Below are 14,910 nucleotides of genomic sequence, written 5' to 3' on the forward strand. Positions count from 1 at the left end.
CATATTTATTTATGGAATATTGGAACATACTCTCAGATTAAATGACTGATGTCAGTATCATTATCTGTAAAATTAAGAAACAGCTAGCTCAAAACATGTCCTATTTGTAAAATGACACATGATATATCAAGGTGGGGAATATTATTCTATGGAAAACAGAAAAAAGTACAAGTGATCCTGAAAAACTGCTTCAAATTTTCAGTTTAGTCAGTAATAAGGAAGTGACAGCTCAAAGTATAGTTCTTTGTTTAGCCATGTTCAATGGCGACTTGTCAGGGAAACCCACAGGCTGCCCAAGGAATTATGTTACTACATACATCTCATCTATAAAGCTGTAGTATGTAGTGTAGTAGGCAGAATGGCAAACAGTATCAGAAGACTTGATAATGAATTCTAATTTTTTTCTGATTGTTTATCCACAGGCAAGTATAATACTGAGCAAATATATTATTGCCTGTCATTCCTTCTTCCCTCCTTCAACTTTCCACAAATATTCGTTGCTTACTGTATATCTGCTACTGTGCTCTAAGATTTTATATGATGACAGAAAGTTAAATATGACAATGCACATGAAATAATTCCACAAAGAATAATATATTGTCATCCATTTTTGTGTGCCCTTGGTAATGATGTCATACATAGTTTTAGTATATGAAAAATGTCAGTCAACTTAAAACAAATTCATACTAACAGATAGCAGGTGAAAAAAGGTCTCCCTAAATGGCAAAGTAAATTAGGGGCATGTAAAATAGAGCAATGTCCCTTAAACTGTAATGTGTGGGAAAGGGAAGGGGAGAGGGATAATTAGGAGTATGAGATTAACAGATACAAACTACTATCTATAAAATAGATAAACAAAAAGGATTTACTGTAAACACAGGAAACCATATTCAAAACTTTGTAATAACCTGTAATGGAATATAATCTGAAAAAAGAATATATATCTATATCTATATCTGAACCACTTTGCTGTACACCTGAAACTTACACAACACTGTAAATCAACTATACTTCAATTCTTTAAAAAAGGAAACTGGAAGAAAGTAACCTGACTAAAAGAGAAAATGCTATAATGTGCATATGAATTGCCAGGGAGTCTGTCAAAATGCAGTCTCCGGTTCAGAAGGTACGGAATGGGACCTGCATTTCCACACTTCTAACCTTCTAACTGATTCTGATGCTGCCAGTGTGACAGCTACACACTGAGGAACAAGGTCTCAGAGGAACTAGTGGGGAAAGCTTTCCACATGAACATTGTAGTCAAACTAAGCCAGTCTTTTAGGCCATTACACCCTGCAGTGTGTAATGCTGATGGTGCTCTAAAAAGTGTTCTCAATATTTCAGTTTTAGAACTGGTTTTTCAATATGAGTTTAATGAAATGTTTTCTTTGGAACACACATAAATATATTACAAATTGCTTCATCTAGGCTAAGGAACTAAATGTTCAAGACAATGTTTTCTTCATCCTGACTTATCAAATTAGCTCAAATCTTAATTTTTCCTTATTTTTAAGCATTTCTACAGATCTCTTGGACTTACTAATGCTGCTGTCACTTTTAGTACAACAGTGTCCATTCAGCAGGTTTTAGATGTTAAGAAGAAAAGATATGTAAGCACATAAACACAGCTGAGTAAAGCTATTTCTAAAAATAGAAGTACAATCTCAAAAAAAAAATCAATAGAGTAGATGCTCACGTGCTCACAGCAGCTCTCACCTTTAAGTAAAATAGAGGGCAACAGAAAGTGCCTCATGTAAGTTAGTGATGTGGTCTGTGGTTAAATGTTGGTAGCATACTTTCATGAGCACCAAATCTGAGCTACAATTTATGACACAAACTACAGATGCACCTTCTCAGCCACAAAAACCTGAGTAGCAAAACTGTGACGTCTACAATAAGAACCAATATCCTTGGTGCAGGAAGCCAGAAAACAAATGTGTACCTAACAGCTCATGCTCTACTGCCTTAGCAAACAAAGCAAAACAACATACACACACAAATACACAATTTATCTGGTTTACTTGTTAAAACTCTGATTTTAAAATTAAAAATACAGAATATGTGATGATTATTCAGTATAAACTATTCTAAATCATTATGTTCAGGTCCAAATACCACCTCATAATTGAAGCTGGTTTAAATCAATGAATTGTCTATTTATCTATCTGTCTGTGAGTATTTTTGCTGTGATTGAAAAAAGTATAAGAAAAATTAAAATGTTGGTCTCATATATTTTAAATCCTAAGATAACTCTTGAAAGAATTGTCTCTGGACAAGACAGACTACATGCATAGCCACATAAGAGGCAAAAAAATCTCTTACCAAGGAGAGGTGATTTCCTCCAGTACCCATCTCTTACTTCAATGTAATCATACCAGCACAAACTACTTTTGTATAGGTCCATCGTAGTAAAGTTTAAGACAATCTTCAAAATGTAACAAAAGAATACACAGATTAAAAATGATTGTAACTTCACATGTCTAGGAACCCAGGACTACTGTGAAAAGAGATTAATAGCAATTTTTTTCCTGTATTAGTATCCCTCTAATATTTTTAAAATAAACACCTCAAAAAACCACTCATTTTCTCATTCACTTTAATGTCTAACAATTTAGAAGCACAATGTCAATAAAGAAACTAAACATTTCAGCAATTAAACCAAAGTTTCTGTAAAGTTAATTTGAACAATTGTGAAACAAACAGAAATCTTTATTCAAATAGTTTATTTTGAATTTTCTTAGATAAACATGACAAACCATGAGAACTTCTGATTTTACTATGAGTGTCTTCTTTTTAATAATTTATTTCAGACATCTATAATTACGTTAAAAATAACCACCATGTGCCATATTCCAGGAACATAATATCATTGTGTATGTTGAAATGTTTTAAATACAGCTCTAGAATTCAAATTTGTCCATGTAACTATAATCAAAGACAGATGTCACTATGTTTCTCCAGATCCAAGAATATGTATTCGAAGACCTTTTAAGTTAGAAGATCTTGTACATGACCCTTTATTCTGTACTTTGTTTTGAAATGATGCTGCTTTTTAAGATATTCAAGAGCAACTTTAGAAAAGACAGTTTTCTTACTGCTTTATAAAAAGACTTTACTTTTCATATAATTAACTTTTTTTTTAGTTGATTACACCAAAAAGTAGAGCCAAACTAACATAAAAATGCATGTATCTGCTAAGGTAAAATTCACTTGGAAAATACTTTTTTATATTCAAAAACTCATTCGAACTCTATTCTGCTTAAAACATCTAAGATGCTTAAGGTGTACAATGAACCTGTTCTTTAATCTAGAAATTGAAATGGACTTTGGCCAAATGCAACAAATTATGAATATTTGACATACTTCTAATATAAAACTGTAGGTTGTAACGGTATTTACAGAATCCTTTTGTGTCATTATAAAAATTCGAATGTAGGAAGACTCTCAAGGAATGAAGAAAAAAAGAAAAGAATAAGTATAATCAATTTTGAATCCATATTCCCTAAAAGTACTACCTTTTTTGTGTTAGAAAACATATACTTCTCCCCTTTCTTCAGCATAGTATTTAACAGAAAGGTAAGTACTCATTATGGGAAATCAATCTTCACTCAACTAGCTTACTTCTTCCTAGGATGAAGATACAGCATAACAATAAATATTTCTCATGGCATCTTATATCTCAGCACCGTGATGATCATTGATGAAATTGTATGCCAAAGTTGGTTTTAATTGCCCATATAAATAACCATTTCACAGAGATGGAAACTAAGAATTTGTCTAACTATAATGAAAGTCAGTTGTACCTTATAATGGTGTTAACATTTCACCGTTAAATTCAACATTTATCAGTTTCTTTAAACATGTACTTTCTTAATTACAAGAGGATGAAATCTATCAAAGATGTGAAAATAGAGACAAGATGTTGCTTAACTGTAATGCAGTGGGCATGGCATAATTTGCTTCGGTTTAATAAAACTTCATTTATTTCTTTCTACCTTATTTATCGTTTTTTCTTTTTCCTTTGGTTTTTTTTATTCATCTGATTTTATCATTCTAAATATTCTAAAAAACGTTTTACAAGAATTTCCAAAATATCAAAGGACAAAGGACTAATCCTTTTTTTCCCTTTCTTTTTCAATAACCCTCCATACTTGATTACCAAAACACATAGTTTCTAAACTATTCTCCTGTAGTTACCAATATGCTTGCTCTTCCATCTCTGAATACCAATGCAACATTAGGTTATTCTTAGGACATAATTGGGAAATAATTTCTGGTTTTCCCCCTTAACTTTATATTTACTTTAAGTCTGCTACAAATGGGGAATACTACCACTGTCTGTTACTAAGTTTCATTCTTCATTTGTATTCTCCCTATAGCAACAACCAGGGTTTCAACTCTATATGATCATATGAGAACTTATTTATTATAGCAGAGACGGCAAAACTAGAATACAGACACAAACAGTAGACCTCAAGGCTCATTTGCGGTTTCCCTCTGGGGTATAAAGGAGTTGTATAATGGTATGCAACTTCCTCCTCAATGAGGAAAAAATCAGCTAAATTGGAAGGATGCGTGTCATCAAAATTTATTCAAACTTGAAACGATGTGGTTGGATTGCTAACAAATAGTTAATATTTGAAGTCCGGAACACACACACATACACACACACAGAGTTGGAAGGGGGGTAACTCTAAACAGAAAAGTTTCCTATCTTGTTTTTAATCTTCTATTTTAAACTCCAAGCACTGTGAAGGAACAAAACTGGCCTACTTTAATGTAAAACATAGCGTCCTTTAGAAGCAGAAAATGTAATAAAGATAGGTTTTCGAAAATCAAATCTTAGGGCTCTGATGTAGAAGTAAAATGTTGGCCTTTGACTAAGGTTGCTAGCAGAATCCATAATTGAATTACAAATCAAAAGCACATGAAAAATATTTGATTGTTTTATATTATATTATGTTATTCTATATAAATAAATTGCATTTTTTTTCAAAGAATGATGAAATAAAAACTACCTAGCACAATTATATAGATGTTTTATTTCTTATGTTAAGTATCAGTTTACCATTTCTCAATTTAAAATTAATCATAGTTCCTCTGGAACATGGGATTGAGGGAGATACAAGGAACAATTCTAAGATTTCCTGTGATCTGTTCAGCATCTTAGTAGCTATTCTGCAAATTAAATAGATTCAATAGCTGTGGAGCTTGCTTATTAAAGACTTTGTTTTACAATCTTACAGAGTGAACAATCTTGAAGAAAGGCAAATCAACAGTCAAGGGACTAGATGTCTGGAAGTCTCCAGAGAATGATATAAGCAGTGAACTTTCGTCAGCACAATTAAGACATTACTGACTACCTAAACTAATTCCATGAACACCATAAAAAGACCAATTAAAGTAATATTTATACCTTATAGTGCTGGGGATGGGGAAGATAGAAATCTTGTCAACTAGACTGATATTATTAAATAGTTCTTTAGAAAGAGATATTAGAATTAAAAGCAGTAAAACAAAATAGATTTCAGGGCTCCATCCAGAAGCAGCTTGGACAAGTCTGATAAACTCTCTAGGCAGACAACAGTTTTCTTCTCAGAAATAACACTAGGGGCAAAATCAGGGACCAGCAAACTATAACCCATGGGCCAAATCCAGCCTGTAGCCAGTTTTTGTAAAGAACGTTTTGTTATACACATTCTTTTACATATTGTCTATGACTGCTTCTGCAAAACAATGGTAGCATTGGGCATTTGAACAAACTGTATATCTGGCAGAGCCAAAAATATTTACTGTATATCCTCTCCAGAAAGATTTGCCAAATCTGAGAATAATTGATAATTAAGGTTTTGTTCAGTGCTGCCCTATATCATATTAAAGGGAAAATTTGCATTTATTTTCACAACTAGGAGTTGTTTGTGACTGTGAGTCAAAAAGTGTAGGTTCAAGTTCTAGCTTCTCAGTTTGCTAGTTTACTTAAACTTTCTGAGTTTGAATGAATGTTCTTGCTATAAAATGGAGATCATCATATCAGGCTGATCTCAGCAGAATTAAATCAGAGAGATTTAATTGGATAATGTGTAGAAAAACACTAAAGTAATCTAAATACAATGTTAAGATTCTCATGTATTATTATTTTCATGGTACATATTTGAGCCCCCTTACAATATAAATCCTAAACAGGAGTTGAGGAAAATGGCAGAAGAGTAAGACACGGAGATCACCTTCCACCCCACAGATACATCAGAAATACATCTACACGTGGAACTGCTCCTATACAACACCCACTGAACACTGGCAGAAGACCTCAGACCTCCCAAAAGGCAAGAAACACTTCACATACCAGGGTAGGGCAAAAGAAAAAACAGAGACAAAAGAATAGGGATGGGGCCTGCACCAGTGGGTGGGAGCTGTGAAGGAGGAAAGGTTTCCACACACTAGGAAGCCCCTTTGCAGGCAGAGACTGCGGGTGGCAGAGGGGGGAAGCTTCAGAGCCACAGGGGAGAGCACAGCAACAGGGGTGTGGAGGGCAAAGCGGAGAGATTCCCGCACAAAGGATCGGTGCCAACCAGCACTCACCAACCCGAGAGGCTTGTCTGCTCACCCACCGGGGCAGGCGGGGCTGGGAACTGAGGCTTGGGTTTCGGAGGTTGGATCCCAAGGAGAGGACTGGGGTTGGCGTTGTGAACACAGCCTGAAGGGGGCTGGTGCACCACGGCTAGCCGGGAGGGAGCCCGGGAAAAAGTCTGGAGCTGCTGAAGAGGCAAGAGACTTTTTTTCCCCACTGTTTTCGGGTGCGCGAGGAGAGGGGATTAAGAGCGCTGCTTAAAGGAGCTCCAGAGACGGGTGTGAGACGCGGCTAACAGCGTGGACCCCAGAGACGGGCGTGGGATGCTGGGGCTGCTGCTGCCGCCACCAAGAAGCCTGTGTGTGAGCACAGGTCACTATCCACACTTCCACTCCCGGGGAGCCTGTGCAGCCCACCACTGCCAGGGTCCCGTGATACAACAACAACTTCCCCAGGAGAACACATGGCACGCCTGAGGCTGCTGCAACGTCACGCTGGCCTCTGCCACTGCAGGCTTGCCCTGTATCCGTACCCAGCCCTCTCCCCGGCCTGAGTGAGCCAGAGCCCCCAAATTAGCTGCTCCTTTAACGCTGTCCTGTCTGAGCAAAGAACAGATGCCCTCAGTCGACCTACACACAGAGGCAGGGACAAATCCAAAGCTGAACCCGGGGAGCTGTGTAAGCAAAGAAGAGAAAGGGAAATTTCTCCCAGCAGCCTCAGAAGCACTGGATTAAATCTCCACAATCAACTTGATGTACCCTGCATCTGTGGAATACCAGAATAGACAACGAATCATCCCAAATTGAGGAGGTGGACTTTGGGAGCAAGATATATTATTTTTTCCCCTTTTCCTCTTTTTGTGAGTGTGTATGTGTATGCTTCTGTGTGAGATTTTGTCTGTATAGCTTTGCTTTCACCATTTGTCCTAGAGTTCTGTATGTCCTTTTTTTTTTTTACTTAAAAATGTTTTTTCTTAATAATTATGTTTTATTTTAATAACTTTATTTTATTTTATTTTGTGCTCTTTCTTTCTTTCTATTTTTCCTCCCTTTTACTCTGAGCCATGTGGATGAAAGCCTCTTGGTGCTCCAACCAGGCATCAGGGCAGTGCCACTGAGGTGGGAGAGCCAACGTCAGGACACTGGTCCACAAGAGACCTCCCAGCTCAGCATAATATCAAACGGTGAAAACCTCCGAGAGATATCCATCTCAACACGAAGACCCAGATTCACTCAACGAAGAGCAAGCTAAAGTGTTGGACACCTTATGCCAAACAACTAGCAAGAGAGGAACACAACCCCATCCATTATCAGAGAGGCTGCTTAAAACCATAATAAGACCACAGACACCCAAAAACACACGACCATATGTGGAGCTGCCCACAAGAAAGACAAGATACAGCCTCATCCACAGAGCACAGGCAATAGTCCTAACCACCAGGAAGCTGACACAACCCACTGAACCAACATTAGCCACTGGGGAGAGACACCAAAAACAATGGGAACAACGAACCTGCAGCCTGCAAAAAGGAGACCCAAAACACAGTAAGATAAGTAAAATGAGAAGACAGAAAAACACATAGCAGATGAAGGAGCAAGGCAGCAAACAACCAGACCTAACAAATGAAGAGGAAATAGGCAGTCTACCTGAAAAAGAATTCTGAATACTGATAATAAAGCTGATCCAAAATCTTGGAAATACAATAGGGAAAATGCAAGAAACATTTAACAAGGACCTAGAAGAACTAAAGAGGAAACAAGTAATGATGAACAACACAATAAATGAAATTAAAAATACTCTAGAAGGGATCAATAGCAGAATAACTGAGGCAGAAGAATGGATAAGTGACCTGGAAAATAAAGTAGTGGAAATAACTACTGCAGAGCAGAAAAAAGAAAAAAGAATGAAAAGAACTGAGGAAGGTCTCAGAGACCTCTGGGGCAATATTAAATGCAAGAACATTCGAATTATAGGGGTCCCAGAAGAAGAAGAGAAAAAGAAAGGGACTGAGAAAATATTTGAAGAGATTATAGTTGAAAACTTCCCTAATATGTGAAAGGAAATAGTTAATCAAGTCCAGGAAGCACAGAGAGTCCCATACAGGATAAATCCAAGGAGAAAAATGCCACGACACATATTAATCAAACTACCAAAAATTAAATACAAAGAAAACATATTAAAAGCAGCAAGGGAAAAAATACAACTAACACACAAGGGAATCCCCATACGGATAACAGCTGATCTTTCAGCAGAAACTCTGCAAGCCAGAAGGGAGTGGCAGGACATATTTAAAGTGATGAGGGAGAAAAACCTACAATCAAGATTACTCTACCCAGCAAGGATCTCATTCAGAGTTGATGGAGAAATTGAAACCTTCACAGACAAGCAAAAGCTGAGAGAGTTCAGCACCACAAAACCAGCTTTACAACAAATGCTAAGGGAATTTCTCTAGGCAAGAAACACAAGAGAATGAAAAAACATACAATAACAAACCCAAAACATTTAAGAAAATGGGAATAAAAACATACATATTGATAATTACCTTAAATGTAAATTGATTAAATGCTCCCACCAAAAGACACAGACTGGCTGAATGGATACAGAAACAAGACCCTTATATATGTTGTCTACCAGAGACCCATTTCAGACCAGGGACACATACAGACAGAAAGTGAGGGGATGCAAAATGATATTCCATGCAAATGGAAATCAAAAGAAAGCTGGAGTAGCCATTCTCATATCAGACAAAATAGACTTTAAAATAAACACTATTACAAGAGACAAAGAAGGACACTACATAATGATCAAGAGATCTATCCAAGAAGAAGATATAACAATTATAAATATTTATACACCCAACATAAGAGCACCACAATACATAAGGAAAACTCTAACAGCCATAAAAGCGGAAATCAACAGTAAGACAATCATAGTAGGGGACTTTAACACCCCACTTTCACCAATGGACAGATCATCCAAAATGAAAATAAATAAGGAAACACAAGCTTTAAATGATACATTAAACAAGATGGACTTAATGGATAATTATAGGACATTCCATCCAAAACCAACAGAATACACATTTTCTCAAGTGGTCATGGAACAGTCTCCTGGAAGGATCATATACCATGTTCAAGTGGGGTTTATTCCAGGAATGCAAGGATTCTTCAATATATGCAAATCAATTAATGTGTTACACCATATTAAAAAACCGAAGGAGAAAAACTATATGATCATATCAATAGATGCAGAGAAAACTTTCGACAAAATTCAACACCCATTTCTTATAAAAACCCTGCCGAAAGAGGCATAGAGGGAAATTTCCTCCACATAATAAAGGCCATATATGACAAACACACAGCCAACATTGTCCCTAATGGTGAAAAATTGAAACCATTTCCACTAAGATCAGGAACAAGACAAGGTTGCCCACTCTCACCACTCTTATTCAACATAGTTTTGGAAATTTTAGCCACAGCAATCAGAGAAGAAAAGAAATAAAAGGAATCCAAATCAGAAAAGAAGTAAAGCTGTCAGTGTTTGCAGATGACATGGTACTATACATAGAGAATCCTAAAGATGCTACCAGAAAACTAGTAGAGCTAGTCAATGAATTTGGTAAAGTAGAAGTATAAAAAATTAATGCACAGATATCTCTTGCATTCCTATACACTAATGATGAAAATCTGAAAGTGAAATTAAGTAAACACTCCCATTTACCTTTGCAAGAGAAACAATTAAATGTCTAGGAATAAACCTACCTAAGGAGACAAAAGAGCTGTATGAAGAAAATTATAAGACACTGATGAAAGAAACTAAAGATGATACAATTAGATAGAGAGATATACCATGCTCTTGGATTGGAAGGATCAACATTGTGAAAATGACTCTACTACCCAAAGCAATCTACACATTCAATGCAATCTCAATCAAACTACCAGTGGCATTTTTCACAGAACTAGAACAAAAAATTTCACAATTTGTTTGGATATAAAAAAGACTCCGAATACCCAAAGCCATCATGAGAACAAAAAACGGAGCTGGAGGAATCAGGCTCCCTGACTTCAGACTATACTACAAAACTACCATAATCAACAGAGTAAGGTACTGGCACAAAAACAGAAATATTGATCTGATTAGAAAGCCCAGAGATAAAGCCACGCACATATGGTCACCTTATCTTTGATAAAGGAGGCAAGAAAATACAGTGGAGAAAAGACAGCCCCTTCAATAAGTGGTGCTGGGAAAACTGGACAGGTACATGTAAAAGTATGAAAGTAGAACATTCCATAACACCTTACACAAAAATAAACTCAAAATGGATTAAAGACCTAAATGTAAGGCCAGACCCTATCAAACTCTTAGAGGAAAACATAGGCAGAACACTCTATGACATAAATCACAGCAAGATCCTTTTTGACCCACCTCCTAGAGAAATAGAAATAAAAACAAAGATAAACAAATGGGACCTAATGAAACTTCAAAGCTTTTGCACAGCAAAGGAAACCATAAACAAGACCAAAAGATAACCCTCAGAATGGGAGGAAATATTTGCAAATGGAGCAACTGACAAAGGATTAATCTCCAAGATTTACAAGCAGCTAATGCAGCTCAATAACAACTAAAAAACAACCCAATCGAAAAATGAGCAGAAGACTTAAATAGGTATTTCTCCAAAGAAGATATACAGATTACCAACAAACACATGAAGAATGCTCACCATCACTAATCATTAGAGAAATGCAAATCAAAACTACATTGTGGTATCACCTCACTCTGGTCAGAATGGGCATCATCAGAAAATCTGCAAACAATAAATGCTGGAGAGGTTGTGGAGAAAAGGGAACCCTCTTGCACTGTTGGTGGTAAGGTAAATTGATACAGCCACTATGGAGAACAGTATGGAGGTTCCTTAAAAAACAATAAATAGGGGCTTCCCTGGTGGTGCAGTTGTTGAGAGTCCTCCTGCCGATACAGGGGACACGGGTTTTTGCCCTGGTCCGGGAAGATTCAGCATGCCGTAGAGCACCTAGGCCCGTCAGCCATGGCCACTGAGCCTGTGCGTCCAGAGCCTGTGCTCTGCAATGGGAGAGGCCACACCAGTGAGAGGCCCGCATACCAGGAAAAAAAAAAAAAAAACAAATAGAACTACCATAAGACCCAGCAATCCCACTAATGGGAATATACCCTGAGAAAACCGTAATTCAAAAAGAGTCATGTACTAAAATGTTCAATGCAGCTCTATTTACAATAGCCAGGACATGGAAGCAACCTAAGTGTCCAGCACCGGATGAGTGGATAAAGAAGATGTGGCACATATATACAATGGAATATTACTCCGCCATAAAAAGAAATGATATTGAGATATTTGTAGTGATGTGGATAGACCTCAAGTCTGTCATACAGAGTGAAGTAAGTCAGAAAGAGAAAGACAAATACCATATTCTAACACATATATATGGAATCTAAGAAAAAAAAGGTCATGAAGAACGTAGGGATAAGACAGGAATAAAGACACAGACCTACTAGAGAATGGACTTGAGGATATGGGAAGGGGGAAGGTTAAGCTATGACAAAGTGAGAGAGTGGCTTGGACTTATATACACTAGCAAACGTAAAATAGATAGCTGGTGGGAAGCAGCCGTATAGCACAGGGAGATCAGCTCGGTGGTTTGTGACCACCTAGAGGGGTGGGATAGGGAGGGTGGGAGGGAGGGAGATGCAAGAGCGAAGAGATATGGGAACATATATATATATATATGTGTGTAACTGATTCACTTTGTTATAAATCAGAAACCAACACACCATTGTAAAGCAATTATGCTCCAATAATGATGTTAAAAAAGAATCCTAAACAGTTATGAAATAAATAAAATTATTAATCCAATTTACTTAATCTAACTCTGCTGGGAGACATAAAAACATTAAAGTGTCCCAGGAAAATGAACATGTTAAAATAAGGGATTCTTAATTTAAATTCTAAAGAAGAATGGGCAGCAGAACTTGGGGCCTTGGTTTAAGCCCCTGCCTTACAACAGACTAGTTGTATGAGTCAGATCATAATTCCATCAGGAATTCATTAGATGGCAGGTGAAGACCAGGAGCTGGATTAGGCTATGAAAATAATTTTTCTGCTTAAGTATATATGATAATATCTGGATTTTGAAATTTTTATTTGTCATCACCAACTATTCACTGGAACATTTTTATACCTGCCTTTCCTTAATCCTTACTCCATCCCTATATCTAATCAGTTGCCAATTTTATAGATACTCTGCAATGCCCCTGAAAATGTTCTCCTCCTTCTATGTCACTGTCAGTGCTCTCCATGCTTCTCTGAATTAATGTAAGAGCTTCACAAGATGTGTGTGTGTGTGTTTTTTTAGTTGAACTCTTCTCCAATTCATCCTACACTCATGATCATTTTAATCCCAGTAAAGTTGGGTTCCCATCATGGTATTGGTGGCTTTACATCCATCTTTATAAAGCCTGGGCATCAAAGATTCTATGTGATAACCTACCTTTACTGCCTCACTTTCACTATCTCAAACAAAGAACCTTCATCCCACTCATCCCTGACTCTTGCTATTGCGTCCTGACAAAGTACCCCAATTTTAGTATTCCTTTATTGAAGGTATACATAATTCTACCTGGGATCCTACTTTCCCCTTTCCTATTTCTAGAAACTCTTCATATCTCTCAAAGTTTGAAATAAATACTGCCCTCTCTTCAGTAATGTCTAGATCTCCCAACAAGATCTGAACTCTCTTATCTCTGCAAATCCATGACAAGTTCTCTCTTGCTTTCTTCAGCTATTTTTCAGTTTGCCTATTATATTACTAGGCCTTGTCCTTGTTATATGTTTGTAAGATTCTTGATGGCAAATATTTCTTTCACAAACAAGCAGATGCATTTATTTTAATAAAATCAAAGATTTTTCTACATAGTAATTGCTAAATTTAAGCAGCGGCCTTTGGCAATCTAAATATTATATTGTAAATTGACCCCATATATGTAAGTCATTAGATTTCGTAAAAAGAAAGTTTTGCAAAATGAAAGAGGTCAAATGATAGTTTTTAAATGGGCTATATAGGAAAAGAAAAAATATTAACTCTAGTCAAGACATAAGCAATATGCCCTTGTTGAAAGGTCAATCAACTCCAAGGAATGAAAAAATCGATATTATTTTCTTCTGTCAGCTCAGTACAGCTACGTTCCCAGAGGCACATTCTGGGCTGTTCCCAGCATTTGCTGTGCATTGTCAAGACGGCCTGGGATTGAACAGGACTGCCTTTACCATAGGAAGCTCAGTCTTAGGAAGACTGACATTGACAATTGACATTGTACATTGACAATCTTATTATGATTATGATTATTTTCAATCTTATTATTTTTAACTGTGGTAAAAATAAACATAAAATTTAACATTTTAACCATTTTAAGTATACAGTTCTGTGGCATTAAGTACATCCACGTTATTGCACAACAACACTCTTATTTAAAAAATATTGTTTCCTAGATAAAATAATATACGTTTATTGTAGAAAAGGAAAGGAAGAAGAAATCAAAACCTATCTGTAAACCTACCAGGGAGAAATAAGCATTGTGTTGGTATATACCAACACAATGCTTATATTCTTCTATAATCTTGTCTCTAACATATGTAATTTAAAAATTAGATCTTTTCATGCCTATGATTTTTAACCTGCTTATTAAACTTACCAATAATTTGAAAACATAGTCTCTAGTTCCAGGAAATACAGCCTTTAAAAAAAAAGTTTGTAATAAGGGTACGATGATATTTTAAAATAATAACTCATGTGATTATCTTCAGAGAGACAAATTTTGCCACAGTCTTCTCATTTATACCATGTTTTATTCCTTCTTAATAAAAATAATTTGAAAAGGAAAGTATCAAATAAACATTTCACTTTTGCATTGGCCATTATGTATATTTTTGTAAAATAGAATATTTAGTACTTAAAAAACCCATCAGTGTTTTCTTTCGGTTTTCAAATTTTATTTTGTTTTCAATTTTTCATTTTTCTAAATAGCTATCTTTGCATATAAACAGATAATTGCTGTAGGATAAATTTCTAGGATAAAGTGTTTTGCAAAATGTGATACAGATTAACAGTGTTCTTCAGAAATGTTATCTCAATGTTTACTTTCAGGAGCTGGGTACTCCCACCATCACTTGATATTATCATTCTATTCCTTCTTTGCCAATTTGATGAATGCAATACAGCACATTGTTGAAGCATTACTTTGATAAAAAATGACAGTAAACAATTTCATACATTGATTAAATATCTATTTACCCTGATACTTCAATAAATACT

General features: G+C 36.2%; 1 protein-coding gene across 2 annotated transcripts in view; it reads right to left on the reverse strand.

Annotated features, from left to right (window-relative positions):
- The window catches only part of TLL1 (tolloid like 1), a 256,251-nt gene that overhangs the window by 62,079 nt on the left and 179,262 nt on the right, over positions 1-14,910 (reverse strand). For both annotated transcript variants that reach the window (XM_082606006.1, XM_082606005.1), the window contains exon 10: positions 2,323-2,425. In XM_082606006.1, coding sequence (XP_082462132.1) covers positions 2,323-2,425 — 103 coding nt within the window. The remainder of the gene's footprint in view (positions 1-2,322; positions 2,426-14,910) is intronic.

Source organism: Mesoplodon mirus (genome assembly GCF_964341445.2).
Source record: "Mesoplodon mirus genome assembly, chromosome: 2".
NCBI classification, from domain to species: domain Eukaryota; kingdom Metazoa; phylum Chordata; class Mammalia; order Artiodactyla; family Ziphiidae; genus Mesoplodon; species Mesoplodon mirus.